Source organism: Anguilla anguilla, chromosome 15, assembly GCF_013347855.1.
Source record: "Anguilla anguilla isolate fAngAng1 chromosome 15, fAngAng1.pri, whole genome shotgun sequence".
In the NCBI taxonomy this organism is placed as follows: Eukaryota; Metazoa; Chordata; class Actinopteri; order Anguilliformes; family Anguillidae; genus Anguilla; species Anguilla anguilla.
The window spans coordinates 13196297-13220038 of NC_049215.1; the positions used below are offsets into that span (position 1 = coordinate 13196297).

The 23742-nt window shown below is 42.6% G+C and overlaps 2 protein-coding genes across 4 annotated transcripts; both read left to right on the forward strand.

Moving 5' to 3' along the window:
- The first annotated feature begins 458 nt into the window (after positions 1-458).
- On the forward strand, positions 459-9327 carry LOC118214137 (interferon alpha/beta receptor 1a-like). Of its 3 annotated transcripts, none has more exons than XM_035393756.1 (7): positions 459-866; positions 4227-4356; positions 4708-4880; positions 5952-6106; positions 6415-6574; positions 6813-6943; positions 7567-9327. In XM_035393756.1, the coding sequence occupies exons 1-7, from the start codon at positions 863-865 to the stop codon at positions 7948-7950; spliced, it is 1137 nt and encodes a 378-aa protein (XP_035249647.1). In that variant the 5' UTR covers positions 459-862; the 3' UTR covers positions 7951-9327. The 3 variants fall into 3 exon arrangements, with proteins under 3 accessions (XP_035249647.1, XP_035249646.1, XP_035249644.1); XM_035393755.1 differs by lacking the exon at positions 459-866 and adding an exon at positions 1510-1682; XM_035393753.1 differs by lacking the exon at positions 459-866 and adding an exon at positions 1512-1694.
- A 5745-nt stretch (positions 9328-15072) lies between these two features.
- Positions 15073-22117, forward strand: LOC118214504 (interferon alpha/beta receptor 1-like). Its single transcript, XM_035394507.1, has 7 exons — positions 15073-15253; positions 15814-15937; positions 16593-16768; positions 17404-17552; positions 17781-17922; positions 18982-19136; positions 20253-22117. Exons 1-7 carry the CDS (start codon positions 15199-15201, stop codon positions 20478-20480), a joined length of 1029 nt encoding a protein of 342 aa, XP_035250398.1. The 5' UTR covers positions 15073-15198; the 3' UTR covers positions 20481-22117.
- The last annotated feature ends 1625 nt before the right edge of the window (positions 22118-23742 follow it).

Genomic DNA, 23742 nt, shown 5'->3' on the forward strand with positions numbered 1-23742 from the left:
GCTGCAGTGAAAAACAACAAGAAGAAAGAGCCCCACCTGCCCTTTTGAAAACAAAGTCCCTTTGTCATGCCAAATACGGTAACTAAAATGTCAATAATGGCACATGTTCAATGAAAGTAGTTTTTAACTGCAGCCAAGTTACTGAAAAAGTGAATTTTCAATATGAAAATGAGTCTTTCCTTGGACACCCTTGTTGAATTTTCCAGCTTTTAAATACATTTAAAATTAAAATAAACATTTTTTCAGTGGTGTCAAACATGTTGGAGATAAACTGTGTACCATAATTTAACATTACACATCACTGAAGACAAGTGAGTCAGTACCTATGGTAGCCATACATGCCCAAACCATGTTTCACAGATGAGGGTGCTTTGGATCTTGGGCAGTTCATTTTGGCCTCCACACTTTGCTCATACCATCACTCTGTCCATCTCATCTGTCCACAAGACCTTTTTCCAGAACTCTGCAGGCTCTTTTAGGTACTTCTTAGTTAACTGTGAACCAGAGCTCTCATAAGAGAGCTCTGGAAGAGGAAAACAAAAAAACAAAAACAACACCTGAAATCGCATGTACTGTAAAACCCACTGATGCTGAGTGGGTGGAAAGTATCACAAAATGAGCCAGTGTTCAATAGTTCAAAGAACAGAAACAAAAAGAAATGTATGCAAATGAGCAGCATCTAATTTTATTTTTTTTAATTTGCTTTAAGTGAGGAGGACATGATGTCGTAAGAGTGACACTGCCACTCACCCTCGTATCAATGCATTAAATACCTCTACCTCAGGGATTGGGAAAGGGACTCACCCTGTGCTGTGTGCTGATGCACCCCACTGGCTGCTGACTTTAAATTCTAGCTGCTGAAATGAGTAAAAGTCTTCCTGTCACATGACCTGTATGGGTAAATATTATGGCCCTGACTGAAAGCAGCATGAAATGTGTCATTGTTAATTTGCAGTTAGATGACTGAGTTATGGTATAATATGCCAAACTACTACAGCCAGTAGTAGTACAGTTTGATGGTGTTGGAGAGAGGCCTTTAAAATGAAGGCAGATGTGCCTTCTTGCAAAGCTTGTTTTTGCAACCAACTAGTGGTCTGCATCTTGCGTTGCAGACTCTATAGTTATGTTCGTGAAGTATTGTGTGATCTGTCCTCAGTGAAGTACAGCATACAGGATTCAGGTGTTGGTACGATAATTCCACTGCAGCATGACGTACTGTAGGACCTGCCTACATTCATTGACACAGCAAGACCCAGCCAAAGACCACAATACAAAAAGCAATTGCCTACATAACCACAAACTGAAACCAGAGGGCAATAATTTGAAATGGTTTTGATAACCTTGTACTGATAATATATAATGTATTGAATAACGCCAATAATTCAATTATATGTTATAGATATGAATTAGCCAAATAGTTTGCTATGATTCCAGAAATTTTGGTTCAGTTACGAATTCATCCACGTGATTTTTGAAAAAGAACCAATTCCGGCTTTTATTTTGAATCGTCCCACCCCTTTCTTCACTGGAAGTTGCCTGTGTGCGCACTTGCTTGTTTAATGTTGCTGTTTAGGGAGCTTTGCATCAAACACAGAAATGGCGTGATATGTAGTACTTAATGGATCTACAAAGTATGAACATGGTCGCCGAATTCGTTCTGGTCGTTCTTTCTTTTTTGCAAAGTGCGTCTGAAGGTAGGCTGTATTTGTGTAATAAATCGATAGTATTAGCAAGCTAAATTAACGCTTATTAGCTAATACTTAGACGCTGTCTTGGTAATTAACGTTACATAGCAACTAGGTCACTTAATTAGCTAGCTGGGAAGATTATAGCTACCAAAATGTGTAATGGCATGTAAGAACAGGACCTAGTGTAAGATTTTAGGGTTAGGGTTAGGGTTAGGGTTAGCAATCGAACTGCATAAAATCCCAAAGACGTGTTAGCTTGCTACCATAGGTATGGCTATAATTAGCATATTCTGATTTGCCGAATAAGTTGTTGGTTCATTTTTAGTTTTTGTTTTCGACTTTATTTTTGTTTACTTTTTTACTTCTATTGCTGTGTACCATTTGTTCTCGCTAGTAGCTATTTTACAAGATGATTTGGGTGATGGTTAGCGTTAGCCATCTCAGTTCCGTGGTAGAAAGAAAGAACATCACTTCCGAGACGGTAACGTAGAGAGTGGTGGGCACGGTGAGAGTGAAGTGAATTGTATGCGTATGCAACACAACCCGTGTGTATGGTTACACAAAGACAGAAACTGTTTAACACGTCAAATCAGTGTAACACAAAGATAGCGTGCAATGCACAAAAATCACCGACTGAGAAACACTTACAAAACATTAAACCCGTCCAGATATTCAATGAGGCAGTGTACACAAACTGCACTAACACGGATACAAGACTAGACTCTAGATGTTAGCTCTTTGATAGTCTGTGAGCCTGTCACGACTGACAAGTCATATGTACAGCAGTGTGTGCTCAATCCTGGCCACTCACTCGCACAAAACACTGTTTGGGGAACTATTTCGGTCGGGAAAGTAAGCAATTTCTGCGGTTGAATTTCCTTGTTATTGTACTGACCTCCTTTGACAAAGGCTGAACTGAAATACGGGGGTTGGGTTGGAATTTTTGAAGGACAAATTATAAAAATGATAATTTTATAATAAATAATGCTGATGTGTGCCTTGTTTTTGTTGCTTGTTACACTCCTCCTTTGATGGCTGATTGGATCAGTAGCACTGCGCCTTAAGTATCCCCGTTGATCTGTGCTTGCTGCAAGGGCATCTTGTTCTTATATTGTGCAGACAAAAGCATTTCTGTGCCTGGGAGACCAAGTAAAAGATCATCACTTTTATTTGTATAGAGTTTTCTTACATTTTTACTCCTCTTATTGATTCCAGTGTGATTACTCTTTATTTCAGTTTTACACATTGCTGGTGTTTGATGTCCCCGGTTACTGTTCGGACTGTTAACTCTTAGGGCATTTCACCCTAGAAACTATCCAAGTGCACAGTCACCAGTAAGACTGAGAACATACAGTTGTCCTGGAAATCTCACAAAGTCTCTCACAAAGAATCGGACTGTCCACAAGGCAGCTATGTAGTTAAGGAAACCAACAGACAAAGAAGAGGGGTAATGTAATTAGCACAAACAACACATTTTGCAAAAATCTTAAGCTTCTCTAAATCAGTAAAGTTTCACTCTGTTTTCTCGTGCCCTGGATATGGCAGGTTCCCCTTAAATTTTTGTTACTGCTCAAGCACATTCTGACACACAGCCTCCTTTTTAATTTATGTTTTCCTTTATCACTCAAGCACATACAGAAACGGACCTTTTGTTCCACATACAGAAACTGCCCTTTTTGTTCCAAGCACTCATTATGAAACATTTTGGCACTAAGTATAAGCAAAATGTATATAAAACAGATTTTTAGTTAGGTAGTTTATCAAATTATGTATTTCATGTACATTGTATGCTTATGAGTCCATGTAGTTTGACTAATTTGCTAATAAACGTGTATTAAATAAATTTCCCACTTACAATGTATTTAACCATGTAGTGTTACTGAAGGAATTCTTTTGGCTAATGCTTGTTCTCTTTTAGTGATGTGTAGTTGGATAAAATCATTTATGTTAATAGTATCATTAATTAATATGCTTAATCTTGTTACTAATTTGGACAGTACCTGGTGTGTTCTTAATCAGTGTCATTAGCGGTGCTTATGCATTCTGTAAAGATGCTCTTAATCAGTGTCATTAGCCGTGCTTATGCATTCTGTAAAGATGCTCTTAATCAGTGTCATTAGCCCTGCTTATGCATTCTGTAAAGATGCTCTTAATCAGTGTCATTAGCCCTGCTTATGGATTCTGTAAAGATGCTCTTAATCAGTGTCATTAGCCATGCTTATGCATTCTGTAAAGATGCTCTTAATCAGTGTCATTAGCCCTGCTTATGCATTCTGTAAAGATGCTCTTAATCAGTGTCATTAGCCATGCTTATGCATTCTGTAAAGATGCTCTTAATCAGTGTCATTAGCCCTGCTTATGCATTCTGTAAAGATGCTCTTAATCAGTGTCATTAGCGGTGCTTATGCATTCTGTAAAGATGCTCTTAATCAGTGTCATTAGCGGTGCTTATGCATTCTGTAACAATGCTCTTGATCAGTGTCATTAGCCGTGCTTATGCATTCTGTAAAGATATTCTGTTCTCCTGCTATGCTTCAGTGTCTGCCATCTTGCCCAGCCCTCACAACCTGAGTCTACAGACCCTAAATACTCAATACATTCTGAAGTGGGAATGGGAACAGCAGACTCCAGCCAATCAGAGCGTCACCTTCACTGCCCAGTATCTACCGTAAGTAACCTCCAGTCAATCATTGTCTCTCTCATTGACAAGTACCTACAGTAAGATATCACTACTGCTGAATGACATGATCATCCACAAGTCAGTATGGTATTAAGACTGAAGATGATTTGATCATTTTTCTAACTGCTAGACAACAGGTCCCTGTAGCTGCAATTATGATACTCTTTGCCCCATGTCAGTCAAATGTGATGGTAGGTATTGTCGGAGAATAACAATTCTGTACACATTTATTTTACCTTTATTTAGCCTGATAGATCAGAGAACTTTGCTTCAGCTTGACATCATTTCTCACTGACCAGGATTGCTATTTTCTCCCTCCTGCTGTACATTCAAAATCAGGAGGGATATACAGGACTGGACCCTGGTGTGCAACGCCACATTGGACATGCAGTGTGATTTCTCCCACTCCCAGATGCACTACCAAGGGATCTATGTGCTCCAGGTCAGGGCTGACAGCGCAGGGGAGAGCTCAGAGTGGGTCCAGACTTCTGAGTTCTGCCCTGAACGGGATGGTGAGAGATGCATCTCATGGCTTTCAGGCAAACTCCTCCCACTTCCCTCCATCAGATTTAACTCTCAAAAGCTTAAGCTCCTCTTTCTTTCCTCTGCCACTGATGTCACAAAGCTTGAGCTCCTCTTCCTTTCTTCTGTCACTATGATGCCACAAAGCTTGAGCTCCTCTTCCTTTCTTCTGTCACTGTGATGTCACAACACTATGATGTCTCAAAGCTTAGGCTAAGCTTTGTATGCAGGTTTTCCTTCCAGCCACAATTGCAATCCCAGAATTTTAACAATCTGTTCATTCTTAATGAATGTTTTTCTTTTCTTAATTAGGTGCTTTGCATGTTTAGAGATTATTTACCCTCTGAAGCCACATTATGCTATGCATCTCATGAAGAATAAAATGCCCATGTTCATATTGTGCCATATTACAAACAATTACTTAAAAAGAGGTAGTGTTTTTTTATCAAAAGATGGGTTAATCAGTAGGATTCTAATTAGGGTGTTGAACACATTTATTTTCTTAAATAATTTTTTCCTTATGCTTAGCACAATGCAGGTGGCTTGTTACCATTTGCTTTGTCTTTATTCTTCATTATCTTCCAGTTGGTTAGTTTTAGTGGCCAGGTGTCCACACTTTCACCTCAGTCTTTAATTTGATCAGTTAAAAATGATTTGCCTCTTTTTATGAAGTTGTTTGCAATGTAGCACAGTAAGCACAATATGAACATATGAATTGTACTCTTCATGGCATGCATGGATTTTTGTCTCATAATGTGGCTTTAGATGGTAAATAATCCTTCTAAAAATGAAGAGCACCTAATGAAGAATTAACAGCTTGTAAAGTTCTGGGATTGCGATTGTGGTCAGAATTAAAACCAGCACACACCAGGGGCCCCCAGGACCAAGTTTGGGAACCCCTGCTATATTGTATCTTCTACAGTCCATGGACCAGCTTACCTGTGGGAAGCAAAGTACCTGGTGAACACACCCAAGTTTATTCTACAGCTCCAGTTTGTCCTTATTCAGGTGGTTTTTATTCCTGCTGCTGACCGCTGACGTTTACTGTCTGTTTACCCCAGGAGACCTGGGCCCACCCTCTAAAGTGGAGGTGGTCCCTGGCAACGGATTGCTAAGGGTATGGATTTCTGACCCCTTAACCAGTAACAACAAGTCCATGAGAGAGACGCTGTTGCCCAGCCTATATTTCTTTATCCAGTACTGGAAGCAGACCAAGGTGAGTTCTGCCTTCAGCAGTCCAGTAAAAATTCTCATGATTCCCCTGACCCAGCACAGTCACAGAAGATATTGGTCTCTGAGCTCTACTGTTCAGCCTCAGCTGTGTTTATCCTGTGAGCTCTGCTGGTCGACCTCAGCTGTGTTTAGCGTCTGAGCTCTACTGGTCGACCTCAGCTGTGTTTAGCCTCTGAGCTCTGCTGGTCGGTCTCAACTGTGTTTAGCCTCTGAGCTTGGCCAACTGCATAGCAGGCTACAGGATGACAGTAGGTGCGTCTTTACCTTTCTGTGTTTCTGTGTTCCTGACAGAATGGGGTGGACGGTAGCAGAGTTTTAAGAACAAGTAACAATGAGGTGACGCTGTTGAACCTGCAGAGCTGGACCACTTACTGCGTGAGAGTGCGCTCTCATTTTGACCACTACAATAAGACCAGCCATTTCAGCCCTGCTCTTTGCATGAAAACCACAGGTAGAGACTTCATGCTCATGCACTTGTACATAGACATTCCCGTGTACACACACACCCATACAAAGACACGCACTTCTTTATATACACATGAGTCTGTACTTCCACATGTATTTGCGCATAAACGCAACACCTGCACACACCTGTGCAACTGCACATAGGCACGCAGCCTTGCATTATGTTTGCTAAAAGCACATTCTTATAGACCGGACTGTTGATGCTGTGCGTGTGCGTGTATCAGGGCAGGTACCCGCCTGGCTGGTCATCCTGGCACTGTGCCTTGTGTTGGCAGCACTGTTCTTTGGCCTCTACAGATCACTGCCCCTGATCAAATCCACCTTCTTCCCCTCCGCCCAGCTTCCAGTCAGCATGGTGCGTATTCCCTGTGGGGTCAGAGGTCACAGCTGCAGGTGTCAAAGGAGTGCTGATCCATGATGCTGACTGCCTGCTTTAGTCTTCGGACCTGCATATATGTATTTATTGTATATATATATATTTCTTAGAGCAGGGCTGCCCAGCTGCCCATCTTTCATCCTATAGGTTTTCATTTGAACCCTAATTTTGCAAACCTCGTTTGACTGATTAGCAGCTCAACGAGACCTCTAGCTGTTGAACAAGGTCTGCTTTGTTTGGGTTGGAGTGAAAACCTACAGGATGCTAGATCTCCATGAACAGGGTTGGGCTGCCCTGGTGTAGAGTCTGGTGCAGACAGAGATGCTCTTTTATAAAGCCGGCTGTTAGGCACTTGCGTTATGATACATTCACTCACTCACGTCATCTCCAATGATCTCTCTGCCCCTACCTTTCTGCCTCTTATTCCCCTTCATTTTTATCCCCTCTCTCCGTTCGTCTTCCTCTCTTCCCCCCTTCTCTTCCTCATTCCCCCTCTTATTTTCCCTCAATTTCTCTCCCCCCTCCCTCGAACTCTGTCTCTCTCTTCTCCTTCCCTCTTCCTGTCTCTCACTGTCTCTTTGCCTCCCTCGTGTCTCTTGCAGTACCCGTGCGACTCCTCTGGGCCAGACTGGGCTCACCTCCTGGCTGCAGAGACGCCGGTGGAGGTGTTCTGTGAGAAGCTGGAAGTGTGCCCCAAGGAGATGCCACCCGAAATGCAGGCCCTGCCTGACCCCCCCAGGCACAGCCACCAGGGCAGCCACGACTCAGGGGTATACTCCTCATCCGAGGGGTCAGGCCAGCAGGGCGGGGCATCTGAGCAGACTGACATGGCATCGGGACAGATGGGCGTGGCCACAGGGCAGGTGAACCTAGCAGCGCGGGGCCTGGACTCTGGGATCGGGAGAATCGGCAGTGCCCCCGGTGGTGACAGTTGGACGGACTCTCATAAGAGAGCTCTGGAAAAGGAAAACAAAAACAACACCTGAAATCGCATGTACTGTAAAACGCACTGATGCTGAGTGGGTGGAAAGTATCACAAAATGAGCCAGTGTTCAATAGTTCAAAGAACAGAAACAAAAAGAAATGTATGCAAATGAGCAGCATCTAATTTTATTTTTTTTAATTTGCTTTTAGTGAGGAGGACATGATGTCATAAGTGTGACACTGCCACTCACCCTCGTATCAATGCATTAAATCCCTCTACCTCAGGGATTGGGAAAGGGTCTTCCTGTCACATGACCTGTATGGGTAAATATTATGGCCCTGACTGAAAGCAGCATGAAATGTGTCATTGTTAATTTGCAGTTAGACGATTGAGTTATGGTATAATATGCCAAACTACTACAGCCAGTAGTAGTACAGTTTGATGGTGTTGGAGAGAGGCCTTTAAAATGAAGGCATATGTGCCTTCTTGCAAAGCTGTGGGGGTTTCCGTGGAGACGAGAAGGCCGAAAAGGTCCTAGCTCAGGGGTGGGGCGCGGGATCCCTGTTCTACCTGCTAAAAGCTACAGAGGGAAGGACATGCTGAATGTGCTTTCAGTGGGACCCTCCCAGCAGCCGTCCCACAGGCCTCGTGGTTCCAGCAGCCCCGTGAGGGGCGTGGCCAGCCCTGGTCCCAGAGGACTGCAGGGTCTGGCTCCTGCTTGTTATTACCGCCCAGGAACGCAGGCGAGGTGAGAATCGTGAGGTCAGCTCCATCAGCGATGGAGTCCGAGTGTCCAGGTGCTGACTGAAAGCCAGAGTGCTGTGGCTCTCCAGAACCCGGTTTGGGGATCCCGGCTCAAATCCAGGGGCAGCCCTGGTCCAGAGAAGCGATTCTGACCTCGCAGGAATAGGTGCGCGGTGTTTTCCCACCCATCAGAGCAGCTGGTGTGTTGTCTGCCAGTTGATTCTAGCAGAAACGCTCGCAGTCCTGATTCTGCTTTTGTTAGCGAGCCGACACCTGCTGTGCTGCTGCAGGTGTGTGCTCGTTAATGGAAGGAAATCTTGAGCCTTAAAGAAGTGAATCTTTTGTTTTTAACCCACTTCTTATTATAACCCTCCCACTTCCCCTTTTTAAAACGTCTTCCCCCGGTGGGATGTGAATGTGTGTCTGATTTACCAGTTCAACGGCTGAAGTTAAAACCCTCCACTGTCCACAACATGCGTTTGACCTTTGAATTGCAGGGTTTTCCTCAAACTGTCTGACAGTGATGCTGCACCACCTTGTGAACTTGTGGCACCACCTTGTAAAGTTTCCTTTTAGCCCAACTGATAACATCAGTTATGGTATTATCTGATATCATGACAAGACACCTCAATGCCATGCTGTCATAACCCTAACCCTGAACTCGGTAGCACAGGGAAGCGTGTGTAGGCTGAACTCGGTAGCACAGGGAAGCGTGTGTAGGCTGAACTCGGTAGCACAGGGAAGCGTGTGTAGGCTATTTTGTGTTGGGGAGTGGTCAGAATATTGCCGACGCATGGATGAGCTTCCCCATTCTGTAGTGTGTGCACGTCTCATGCTGCTGATATTAAAACGGTAATGTTAAAATGTTTTTTATTTTTTTAATTCCTTATGTGCCCTCCAAGGGTAAAAAAGCAGCTTTTAATGAGAAATCTTGATTGTTAAGTTCAATTAATTTTTATGTATGTGCTGGTGGAAATTCTGTCTATATTCATCCATTCTCTATGATCATGTTTTTATATTTAACCTTTATTTACCCAGGGTAGGTTCGCTGAGCAGTGAGCACAGATGCTCTTTTGCAGCAACGCCTCACACAGGGTTGGGCTGCCCTGGTGTAGAGTCTGGTGCAGACAGAGATGCTTCACACTCATACACATTCATACCTGGGAGCTGCCCAGTACAACCACAATCCTCTATTTTTGGCCACTGAGCAGCTCCACTGGAGGGAGAGAACATTTTTAGCCAATTAAATCCGGGGATGATTAGGTGGCAAGTTTTTTGCGAGAGCCAGATCTGAGATTTTAGCCAGGACACCGGGGAACCCCCTACTCTTTGCGATTAGTGTCATGGGATCTTTAATGACCACAGTCAGGACCTCAGTTTAACATCTCATCCGAAAGACGGCATCTCCTATAGCACAGTATCCCCGTCACTGCACTGGGGCTTTGGGGTTTATTTGACTAGAGGGAAGATTGCCCCATGCTGGCCCACCAACACCACTTCCAGCAGCAACTCTGGTGGTCTCCCGTCCAAGTACTAACCAAGCCCACACTTGCTTAGCTTCAGCCAGTCGGCAGGAGCAGAGTACGTGGTGATATGGCTGCTGGCATGTACATGATCCTCTATGATCAAGTACATTTTAACTGAGTATTCAGCATAAACTGCATGTGGAATATTCCATTCCAGTGCTACATACCGCTACATTGCACTGCATCTTGTGTATTCATGAATAAACGGCACCTTTTGTACTATACGCTTGCAATTTCATACCTGACCTGTGTAGACGGAAAACACACAGCTGTGGAGTCTTCTATAGTTCTTGCGGGTAACAATGGTGTAAGGCAGAGGCAATGGATGTTTCTGTGTCCGTGCGCAAGTGGGTGAATGAGCAAGCGTGCCCCAGCACAGAGGAAGTGGAACTGAATGTTGTGGATTGTTTTTGCTTTTACAGTGTTCCATTATTAATTCTCCATTTCTCAGCCCTGCATGTTTTTTTTGTTTTATTATTATTATTATTATTATTATTATTATTATGCTTCGGTGAACCAGAACAGGAAGGCAAAATGGAAAACAAGTGAACTTGTTTGAAATGTTAAATCTCTATGTATGCTTTGGCGATTTTTAAATAGTGTCTGTTTTACTTGCTTATACAATGCAGGGCCCTAACTTAAATGAAATGTGCTGTGTCCCTATAGACCTTCTAGCTGAACAAAAATTTATGAAATTAGCTGTGATTATGCAATCCAGCAAGTTCAGACAAGGGAAGAAGCATCAGCACCTACAGTAGTCCTTGGAAGAAACATATGAAGTAATGTCCAGTTTTTTTATTTAACCTTTATTTTACAAGGTTAGCCCAGGCTGCTGAGTATTGCATAATGATGAAAACAAATTGGTTTTGCAAGTTTTTGCAGAAATATAATAATGTTGCAAAATCCCTTACGATTTCAAAAATCCAAGAAATTCATTTATATTTTGCTGCCCTGTCTGATTCTAACTTCCCCTTCTTTCACAGATCCTTGAGAATGCTGCTCTACAGCTTTATTTTCAGCAGGCTACTAATGTGCATGAAATGTTTCATCCTGGGTTTAGGAAGTACCACAGTACTAGTGACCACTTCTACCACCCTCATCTTGGCAATAAATGATTTGGCTCTCCTTGGATCTCCGTGCTCGTTGTACCTGAATTAAGTGCTGATTTTGATACAATAGACACGCGTATTCTCCTTCACAGGCTAGAAAATGTGGTCTCACTGGGCAAGCTCGTGGTTTAGTGACATCACAAGACTGGCCTTTTTTCACCTTAGGAAAGTATCTAACTTGAGGAAGATGTTACACCTGCTGAAAAAATGGTTCATGTTTTTATAACCTCTTGGATGGGCTAATGAAATGCTTTACTGTCTGGTTTTCAAGTCAATCTTGAAAGTCTGTTGCTGGTACAGAAGAGTACCTGGCCAGTACCTGAGTTGCCTGGCCAGTTTCACAATCTCAAGACAAAATGATGTCAGCCAGAAAGTTTGACCCAGAAATCATATTGCCAAAAATGAGACGCTGCTGTAACACTTAATTCTCCAAAAGGCCAAAACTATCTCCTTAGAATACATACATCAGTAAAGAAACACAAATATGTCAGTGTCAACTCATGTCCATCTGGCTGTGACTAGAACTGTCTTTTTTTAAAATTATTTTTAGTATATATTTTAGTATTTCAGGGGGGAAAGCCAAAATGTCCCACATGTCAGTGTGAAATCTGTTTGTTTTTCTTCATCACTTGCACACTGAAACTAAAACTATTCCTTTACTACTTCCAAATCATACATACAGTTCCAGTGTGTAAACAATTGAGAAAAAATTATGGCAGCCAGTTCATTTGAAAAAGCCAAATTGGGCAACACTGCCCTCTCATGGTCATGCAGGAGCACTGCTGAACAGCAGAGCAGTGAGATCTGAGCACCACCCTGCAGGCCAACCCTTTCCCCTACAAGCAGATCCCTGCTCTAGTCTCACAGGACTTCAAAATGAACAACTCTGTCTCAGCTGACTGTAATAACAATCTATCATATTTATAAAGCAGGTGTTATTGCAGTTATTTAAAGAGAAGCTATTTACAGTGAAAAGGGAGGATCTCACCTCAACCACCTCCAATGTGTAGCCCCTACTAAGATGCACAGCAGCCATTTTACAGCAGAATGCATCCTTCAGCTAAGGTGGAGCATTTGGCTGTATTTAGCCAATTACATTAGGGCACATTTGGTTGCCTGGTTAGGAATTTTGCCGGGAAACAGAGGAACCCCGTGATCAACGCAATGAGTTCCACAAGATCTTTCATTTTGTTTTTTATTGTGAACAGTAACTGGCTAGTATCCAGTAAACACTTTTCCTAATTTTGACTTACAAGTAAAAACATTACACTTTATCTTCACACTATATTTATAAGTTTTAATGGTTGCTCCAATAAACTCTATGTGTTTGCTAAACACTATACATTTGCTTTAAATTACGTTAATTTGAAATGCTGATTGAAACCCAGCCATTGTGTCTGTTACTATCTACATCAAAATCTCACGGTTTTCGCGTTGTTGCACCTTCATCTCACAGTACAAACATAGCATAATAAGCATAGATGGCTTATTAATGTTTCAAATTCAGCCTGAAAAAGTATCCTTCTGTGTTAATACAGTATACAATGTAATAAATGATCAATGGGCAAAAATAAAATTTACAATATAAAATGTTCTAGATCATCTGTCCCATATCCCACTCTGATTGACGTGTTTTGCATTGCCAGGAATGTCACACCCACTCTTAATGTAACAGTGATGCATAGCTGAGTCAAAAATGTCATTTCACATGAAATGTCATTTCATTTCTTATGTCATTTCATCCTTCCAACAGCTGGGTCAATAACATTTAAGAAAAAGATGTAAGGTTCAACATCAAAATGACTGCAATATGAAGGAATGTGAGAAGAGCTTGTTGCTCTGGATGCTGTTCATTGTTCATACAAAAGAATGTGCATACTTTTAAGGATATCATATGAATGTTTCCTGTGTTAATTGTTCTGTCTGTCCTAGCTGTGAACATGTTAAATGTTAAATCATTTCAAAACTGCTTTCTGATTTATGTTGATTTTATCTCATGTTCACATTGCATGTTTTTCCATTTGCAGTAGGGCAGTGAGTAATCTTGTAGTTCTTCAGCTTTTATAGATAACTATTCTCATGAAAAAATCTAAAATATGCTATCAGTTGGAGTTTACCACATAGGAACAGGATGTGTGTGTGTGCACAAGTTTCCTGACAGCGAGAAGGTTGGGTTTGTGTCTCAGCCTGGCCCTCTCTGTGTGTTCTCCCCATGTCCGCCCAGGTTTCCTCTGCGTACTCTGTGTGTGTGGAGAATATTTCAGTTGTTGTTCTCAGGCAATTGTTGATGTCATTGAACATATTTGCCGTGAATTTCAATTGCAATATGTGAATACTTGGCTAGTCAAACTATGCACCAACCTTTTTGTCCGGACCCCCTAAGATTTTTAATTACATGGAGTACACCTTTTACATTTTTGAGAGAAATAGATGGAGTGATAATATGATGTATGAAGTATCATGCATTAGCCATTTCATATGAAAAAAATTGTATTACATAGAATTTTAATTGATGAGGTCAGGAAGTTACAAGTTAAAGTCCTTTTGGCATATGTTACGTTCCCTTGTGTTGCAGAGTCTCTACCTGCTTGTGTGTGGGTCTGTGAAGCTGACTGAGGGCCTGATCGCTGATGATGTGCACCTGTGTTCACCAGATGGCCCAAGTGTCTAAAGTTTGAAGGCTCTGTAGTTCTGGAGAGTATGGAGCACCTGGGCTGTTTTATCACCGATCACATTTGAGTGTATTTTGAGAGTTAACATTCAGAAGATTTATTTCAAGACCAGGTATATGTGTTAGTACTGTCTATGAACTATATATTGAATTTCAACAAATACTTTTTCAAGGTACAAAAATGGCAAGTTACTCATGCATACAAAGCACTGTATATAAGTCTACAAGAGGGAAATCAGTTGTGGATCTGGTGCTTTATAATGATCCTGACAAAATTTGTAACATAGAGGTAATTGAGCCACTTGGGACTAGCAATCATTCTTGATGTTCAAATTAACAGGACCTCCTCTACAGCCAGAATTTTTATTTTAGACTAGTTAATTTTAACAAGATGTGAGAAAATGTCAATAATATTGGTTGGGTACAACTTAACTGTAAGACTGTGAATGAAAAGTGGGATATTGGGTGCATCATGAATGAAGAAGGAGCATTGCTTTAGAATAAAGATATTTCTGATGGCTTAAATAGTTATTTTGTTGAGTTTTCTCTAGAGAAGAGGATACTAATATATGTTCAGTACTCAGAATGTCTGCATTGATTATTTAAACTATAGACAAATAAGGCAGCAGGGCCTGTACTGATCCAGGAAACTATAGGCCTGTCAGTTTAGCTTGCATCACATGTAAAATACTGGAATCTATCATTAGAGACAAGTTGGAAGTGTTTCGTAAAATAGTGACATCTAAGGGATCATGCCTGACAAACCTTCTGGTATTCTTTGAAGAAGCTACCACGTGTTTTGATTATAACAAGACTTACGATAGTATATAGCCTAGGCTACTCAGATTTCCAAAAAGCATTTGATGAGGTAGCCTACCACATAAGAGACTTGTTAGTAAAATGTACATAGTGTTAAATGTATCTAGTCGTCTCTATTTAAAAAAAAAAGTGCTGTCATGACATGACATGACATGGACTCAGTCACAGAATACCACGTTTGACTCATCACAGTGCAATATTCCATAAAACGTGTGCCTCGGTTTTCAGTGCGGTTTTCTATGGTTGTCTTCCGGAATGGACTGAACCAAGTTACGCCTCCGCTTGCCCAAAGAGTTAACCGGGCGCGTTCGAGATTGCGCCGAGATTGCGCCCGACTCCTGCTTGTGGGAATTGACGGAAAAGGAGGAGCAGCCGTTGGCAAGCTACGGAAAGAACGTTGAGAATTTAGCAAACAGGAAGGACAATGGTCCGCAGAAAATATGTATTTTAAAGAAACTATAAACATTTTGATTGTTCTTCAAGTAATCTCTAAAGGTAAAATCGATCTCGTTGATGTAAGCTACATATGAAAAATACAGTAGGCCAGCTGTTTAGCTGATTGCGCTACAGAAGCTAGCTAACTGGCTAAATAAAATGCATTGCCTTTGACTTAACAGCTAACAATCGTCCCTCAATAGCCAATGTCAGATCGCTAAGATGTTTCGTCGTCGTGTTTTTGGGCTATTGTTGTACGTTTCACTGAATTACGATAATTTGCTAAACATTTTAAACCGCATTTCTAGTTGCTAGTTATGTATGTGTAGCGTTGGCCCTTCATCTATGCATTATATTTATATAAGAAAGAGCTGTATGGATCTTGTTGCCAGCAGTATTATCTCGGGTTGATCTATCTTATTTCAGTGTAGTTTCCTACAACGTTTCTCTCGTAACGTAGTTATTAGTAGTCACTAGTTAGCTGGATTTCGATGTGACATTTTGTCAAGTTAAAACCAGTACAAAAGGTTCGAATAAAGTATCTATGTCTGTGAATGGAAAAGCTAAAAAAGTGTTTCGATTTTTCTACGACCCTATGTTATTTCTGTCACTGTGTCCAGTGGGACTGTCGCAGTTGCCATCGCCCCAAAATGTCCGAGTTGCGTCGGAGAACCTGCGCAATGTGCTCCTCTGGAGCTCCGTGCCAGAGAATTCAGCTGTGGAGTATGCAGTGCAGTATTACTTGTGAGTACACCATTTCCAGTCCACATTGTGCAGTGGCCAGCAGCTAGGACCTGACTGTTGTGGGTTTAACATGGAACTTTATTCTTGAGCGGAAGGGTGCCTAATGGAAGACTTGCAGCCTGTAAATCGGTTTTATTATCAAGATAAATGTTACTGGAACCAGCAGCAGGATGAGCAAACATTGCAAACAGTATTATAAACTAAATCAGTCCTCATGTCTGTCTGCAGGGCTCTCTTACTCTGGCTGCTAATGCTGGCAGTATACTCAGTAAGAAGAAAGAATTTGCTAATTGTGAAGTTTGGGGCTATACAAGTGGTGACCTGTGTACCTAGTAGACATACATAAAATGTGATTATGTCCAGGTGTACATCTGCACAGTTTCACGATTCCCCTGCACTAGTGACAGACTGATAAATAACAGCCATATTTTAATTGTTACCTTTTTTTTTTTTACTGTGGACATGTATGAATATTTCCCATATGGAAATTGTGCATGACAGTCATTTTGTTATAGTTTTTTTCCTCCAGTTGTGCTTTACTTTGATTGTGGCACCGTTCATTTCTGATCTGTACGGTTGGCCTATTGTTACATGTGTTTGGTCTATTGCGTGTGTGTTTGTGTTTGTGTTTAACTTTTACCTCTGTCACATTCAGCGATGCTTGGCTCGGCTGGAAGAATGTTTTGTCATGCACGCCGACCAATGTCACGCACTGTGACATCACCTCTGTCGCCGGACCCCCCGTACGGTTAACTCTGAGGGTCCGAGCAGAGAGTGCGAACCAGACCTCCACTTGGAGCACGTCCAAACCATTCTGCGCCACAGAAGAGAGTAAGGATCCCTTTGGCTTTGATTTGTGCTCCTCCTTTGTGTTAGCTGCTGGAGTTCTGGAGATTATTTAGCAAGCCTTATTCAGTTTGTTCAGCCGTCGGTCTGAGGCAATCTTCTTTCCGATCTCTCTTTCCACTGTTTACAGAGCCTGTAAGCTGTGTGATTTAGAAGTTGTGTACTTCCTCAGACTGTTGTAACTTTGTTGATTTCTCCCTTCTTCCGATTGATCTTTTATCTGTATGTAATTCCTCTGCCTTGGTTGTTCTTTCCTCTCATGGGGGCCATTTTGGAATGCTGGGGAGCTTCATAACGCAAACTGCAGAATGGCATTTAAAACCAAAGTTCTGTAGTTAAAAATGAATTCTGCTGCCTTGATGTTCAAATGCTCTGCGATTGTGAGACAGCACATGCAGTCTTCATTAGAGGGGTGTGTCTGAGGGAACTGCACAGTCACAAGCCCTTAGCACTGCCTGTAGCCACTGATTGGTGGTGGAGTGTGCTGAGTTTTGTACTTGTCAGCAGTTAATCTGCATCCCCCCCTCACTCCCACTTCCATAATTGCGCATTTAGTGGCAGAAGCTGAGGAGGCCGTTGCAGTAGAATTCAGGAATTTCTCCCTGTCTCCCCATGCACAGCTCGCTTGGGGCCCCCGGGGGTCACACTGTTTCCCATTTCCAGCGGCTTGCTGGTGCAGATCACAGACCCGTCTCCCCAGCTCAGGGCCGAATTTGAGGACGAACTCCAATACGTGGTGGTCTTCTGGGAGCAAGCTGCCGGCCGGAAGGTCAGTTACTCACAAGGTGGTTGTCTCGCAGCCAGTTCTGGAGTGTTCTAGGTTAGGTGTGTGTCTGTGTCTCTGTGTGTGTGTCTGTGTGTGTGCGCGCTGCTGGAAAATAATTTTTAAAAATGTTAAAGCAAACCAGTGGCTCCTTGCAGACTGCGCACTCGGAACCAAATAGTCTGATCTTATTGCGCAAATGTCTCAATTTAATGACGTCTGCATTATTCACAGGAGAGTCGCCAGGGGTTGAGCTCCAGTGTGCGACTGGAATCCCTGAAGGCTGGAGGAAACTACTGTGTGCAAGTGCAGTATGTCGTAATTGGAAGAGAGGGCGATCCGAGTGTGCCCGTTTGTATGGCTGTTTCAGAGTCCGGTAAGAGCCGCTACTGCTGCATGCTTTTGGTTACGGCTGTATCAGAGGAGCTGTGTTACATTCATAAATGTTACATTTAACATGTTACATTGCACTCCCCTACAACATCCATCCAACCATTATCTATACCTGCCTATCCTTGGCAGGGTCACCTGGGGGGGGGGGGGGGGGATCCCAGCGTGCATTGGGCGAGAAGCAGGAATACACACACCATTCACTCACACACTCATAACTTTGGGAAATTTAGAGTGCCCAGTTAGCCTTACCTGCATGTCTTTGAACTGTGGGAGGAAACCGGAGTACCCGAAGGAAACCCACACGGACACGGGGAGAGCACACAGAACCCAGGGCCCTCTTGCTGTGAGACGACAGTGCTACCCACTGCAGCACCATGCCCCCCTTCCTCTACAACATACTGTACCAAAACAAACTTAAAATTAAAATAGATATATGGTATTGCAATTTAAGCATGCTTTATTTCTAACAATGTCTGTTAGGATTCTCTTTCTTTCTGTGATGGACCAAAGTAAGCGAGTAAATGCACCAGCCTATCTATGTATTTCACACATAGGCTGTCCTTATAGCAGGCAGTTGCCAGTTAATTTCTTAAAACTTGAAGGACTTGTCATGGCAAGTGTGTGTTTGATCGCACAGAAATAACAGTATTGGTGAACATTTGATGTACAACTAATAATTTTATTCACACCAAAGTATGGGACCTTGTTGTCAATCATGGCGTCATTGCAACTTTCTTGTTTGCTAGCCCCCCCACTTCAAAACTGGTACCGGTGCCACTGGTTTGAGCCAGTTGTGTGAAAGACAAACACATCCTGTCCCGCACAGTTTTGTCTTCCACAATCCAAATAGGAAAACCACCTTTAACTGGAAGCTGGCTTACTTCATACCACATCTTTCAGTTTTGTGCCAAATGCAGTTTCTTTTTTTAAAATAAGTTTTTATTATTATCTTATTGTATTTTTGTACTTATTTAGTGTGGACTAAATTGGTTTCCCCTACACTTACTCTCTTCCTCCCTCTCTCTTTCCCTCCCTCCCGAAGAGGACAGTTATAGTAGGACCATGTGGATCGTGGTGGTGGTGATGGTCCTTCTGGCGGTGCTGATATGTGCGTGCCTGATTGGCATCTACAAAAACTACAACATTCTGAAGAAGGCCCTGCAGCCTACCATAGGGCTGCCTGACCACATTCTCAGGGTACGTCAGTGCTTACCACTGACTCTACACAAGAACCGCCATTCCATGCTCTTCTCCCAGATTATTTCTGTGTCGTCTGCATCCTAACAACAAGGGGTCCCAGTTGGTAACGGGGATTTTCTGGTGCTAGATTACAAGTTATGAGTATTCACGAAGAGGCATTCCCAAGGACAGAACATCATTTGCCATAATCTGGTACTGTCCTTGGTCAGGCCCCCTTAGTGATTGCTGATAAGATGGATGGACAGTAGACAGACCTTTCTGTGTTAAGAATTCAGACTGGGTCTCTGGTTAGCCTTTCGAGTCACCACACAGTATCGCCACAGTGTGCATTAAAGGGTAGTCTAGATGTCTCTCCCTCCCTACAACAGCAGTGTTAGTTCTGTGTTAGTCTCAGTCCCTCTCACCAGATTTATACTATAATCTTCCATAGTCTCACACTGACCATCTCTCCTTTGTTGCTGCTGGTCTGTTAAAGCTATCACTTTTCAAACCAGATAAACGTTTAAATCTTTCCTCTACACCAGCTGTACAGTGCATAGTCTCAGTCACTCTCATGCAATAGCTGTACAGTGCATAGTCTCTGTCACTCTCATGCAATAGCTGTACAGTGCATAGTCTTAGTCACTCTCATGCAATAGCTGTACAGTGCATAGTCTCAGTCACCTCTCATGCAATAGCTGTACAGTGCATAGTCTCAGTCACCCTCTCGTGCATTAGCTGTACAGTGCATAGTCTCAGTCACTCTCTTGTGCATTAGCTGTACAGTGCATAGTCTCAGTCTCTCTCTCATCCATTAGCTGTACAGTGCATAGTCTCAGTCACCCTCTTGTGCATTAGCTGTACAGTGCATAGTCTCAGTCACTCTCTTGTGCATTAGCTGTACAGTGCATAGTCTCAGTCTCTCTCTCATCCATTAGCTGTACTGTGCATAGTCTCAGTCACTCTCTCGTGCATTAGCTGTACAGTGCATAGTCTCAGTCTCTCTCTCATCCATTAGCTGTACTGTGCATAGTCTCAGTCACTCTCTTGTGCATTAGCTGTACAGTGCATATTCTCAGTCTCTCTCTCATCCATTAGCTGTACTGTGCATAGTCTCGGTCTGTCTTCCTGCAGTTCTTCGAGGGAGAGGAATTTGGTCAGCAGCTCCAGACGAACGCCAGCAGTCCTGATTCGGAGGAATCGATGGTCTGTGTCATTGAAGATGACATGGGTGAAGAGGAGTCCTCTCATCCTATTTATGACTCATCGTCTTTGAAGAGCGCGGCCGTGGACCACTTCCCAGCCTGCACTTCCCGTGACCTTGCAAACAGCCCATCAGCCCCTCGTGACCAGCGCTTCTGAGGTGGGCGCGGCTGACTGGGCGCCGGCTGGAGGATTGCATGCGCCCTCAGAGGTCAGACTGGGGCCGTGATCACATGACCCAGCGTAACACGCTTTAGCCACGTCACGCATTTAAAATGAAATGTGGGCAACCGCCTCAGATGGCGCCTAAAACCATGAACGGGCAGTGGCAGGAGCCATCTCTGGAGAAAGAGGCCAAATTAACCTGAAAACAGAGCGCATGCCCACGCCCTCGTGCCACTCCAGAGACATGTAGAGACATGTACCTGTGCCACAACCCCACAGCCTGGCTAGCTTGTGTATTTCAAAATCCCATTTGTGTGGGTGCAGGTTAAGGGGAAAATGTGCAGGACTGTCAGAGAGATTTCCTACCGATTTAGGGTGCTTCCTGCAAGCCGAAAGGTGAAAAGATTGGCCCACCGGGGCCTGGCGGATGAGTAGCCTGCAGCGAGCAGAGCAGGGACACTCGCTGCTCATCTCCATTGTGGCCTGCTGCCAGCTGTTCTCTGTGGACTCTCTCTGACTCCTGGTTTTTTTAACACTATGGTTAGATGGTCTGTTCTTCTTTTGCTGTTTTTTTTTCCATGATGCTGAGCATTTCTACCCAGTTTAAGCACTTTTTTGCAGATGTGTGTCAGAAATGTCAGAGTTTCTAATGGTTCCGTTGTATTTTGTAGACCTTATGAAAGTACTCTAACTGTATTCTTTCTGTCTCGAGCCAGGCTTGAGTATCCTTTCGAGACCTGGGTTTAGGGGCACCCCTACATTTCTTCTGTGACTCTGAACTACAGCATTAGATACACTAATGGACGGAGTGTAGCACAGTGGGTAAGGAACTGGGCTTGTAACCGAAAGGTCGCAGGTTCGATTCCCGGGTAGGACACTGCCGTTGTACCCTTGAGCAAGGTACTTAACCGAAATTGCTTCAGTATATATCCAGCTGTATAAATGGATACAATGTAAAAATGATGTGTAAAAGTTGTGTAAGTCGCTCTGGATAAGAGCGTCTGCTAAATGCCTGTAATGTAATACACTAGATTTATTGTAAGGTGTGAAGTATGTGGATGAGTATGTCTATTAGTGATTTTTATGATGTTATGATGAAAGACCTTGTGATTATACTGAAAACCGATTTCCCCACGGGGACAAGTAAAAGTATCAATCTATCTATCTAGCATTGGTGAGGCACTGCCCATCATATAATTCCCCAGGGTATGGAGGAGAGTTTGAGCAGCTCTAAAAATTAAGCTTTTAATATAACAAAGACCGCTATGGAATGCGGGAAAAACAACAATAATACTTGTAATAAAAATACATTGCTATAATGTAGCAGGTTCTCTTGCCTAGAAAGACTTACTGTCAGTAAAGGAGGAATTATAATTGTACATTATAATTTTCAAATATAACTACTTTAAAACAATTCCAGGGGATAAGAGGCTATGCACCATACATATTCATAAGGCTGTTGTCAATGTGTTCTTTCAAGTTTTTTGTGTTTGTTTTTAAAGAAACATTTGTTTTGTCCTGTTCAATTGTGTCTTACAGCACCGTGTGTGTGAACAGATGCATTTCAGCTTTTTTCAGACTCTTCTGGAAATTGTGAAATAAAGACTACACTTCATGGAAAGGTTGCCTAACTTCCTCATCTGGTGTCCTGGCAATGTTTCACTCGAAAGTAGTCATCTTGTCAGTCACAAGAACTCTTAGCGCCAGTGCAGCCATAATAATGACAAACAAGGGTGTGGGCTAACGTTTCTTCGCTGTATCAAAGAAAGGGAAGTTAAAACATTGCTGTCCTTTATTACCCGCTTCCCAAAGTTATGCATACCTCTTCCTGGCTGATTGTCAGCTGCAGAACTGGTATTTCTGTGGAAAATTATTGACGGAAGTACAGAGTCGGCCTGTGTGCAGCATGGCATAACTGTGATGTCACAATGAGTCTTTAGACTGCCCTCTGGCACGGAAACAAGACCCTCCTGCCGAAGCATTTGACCTGTGTTTGTTATATCTTACATCTGCTTTGGTTGTCTTCTACTATCATGGGAGCCATTTTGGGATGCTGGGAAGCTTCATAACTCAAACTGCGGAATACCATTTGAAACTGAAGTGCTGTCATTGAAACACTGATGCTGCCTGAAGCGCACTGAGATCATAAGATGAAAAGCACTACAGACATGCAGCCTTATTGCAGGGTTTCATTAGAGGGGTGTGTCTGAGGGAACTGCACAGATACTGTACTGCGTTGTGATTTCACATTTAAATTCTCGCCACGGTTAAAAGGGAAACCACAATGCAGTACAGTTAGCATTTCTTTGTACCTGTAAATCTATAAAGCAAAATGCAATTGAATGAAGAGAGGCATTTCCTTTTGGAATTATTAATGTACATTTACTAGATGCATTTACTGGAGGATAATATGGTGATGATGTAGAATGATGGTTAGGGAACTAGATTTAAGTAAATATCAAGTGGAATAATTTTAGTGTATCTGAACTGGTCATTAAATGAAAATAAAATAACATAACGTAAGATGAGAACAGGCCATTCAGCCCAACACTGCTCGTCTATTCCTACCACTAAACTGTACTTAATGCTTAGTTTACCTAAAAGCTAAATAGTATCTAACACTGTATCAAGCCAGGCCTTGAATACCCCCAATGTTTCTGCCTCCACTACATGTCCAAGCAAGCTATTCCACACATTGACCACTCTCTGTATGAAAAAATATTTCCTAAAGTCTGTGTGAAATTTACCCTTTGCCAGTTTCCATTTATGCCCCCTCGTTTTGCTAACCGAACTCAATTTGAATAATTTCCTGTATTTCACTTTGTTAATCCCTTCAATAAATTTAAAAGCCTCAAATCAAATCTCCCCTAAGTCTCATTTTACTAAGCTTGAAAAGTCCAAGCATCTCAAGCCTTTCCTCATAACACTTATCTTTTATACCTGGAATCAATCTGGTTGCCTGTCTTTGGACCTTTTCCAGCGCCTCTATATCTTTCTTGTAGTACGTCCCCAGAACTGCACACAATACTCTAAGTGTGGTCTGACAAGGGTATTGTATAGGGTGAGCATGATCTCCTTCGATTTATACTCAACACTCCTGGCTATGTATCCCAGCATCCTGTTGGCTTCTTTTTTTTACTGCTACAGCACATTGACCAGACCCTGATGGGCTGTGATGAACTATTACTCCCAAGTCTTTTTCTACATGTGCACATTCTAATGTTGTACCACCCATAAAGTAATCCTGCCCTATGTT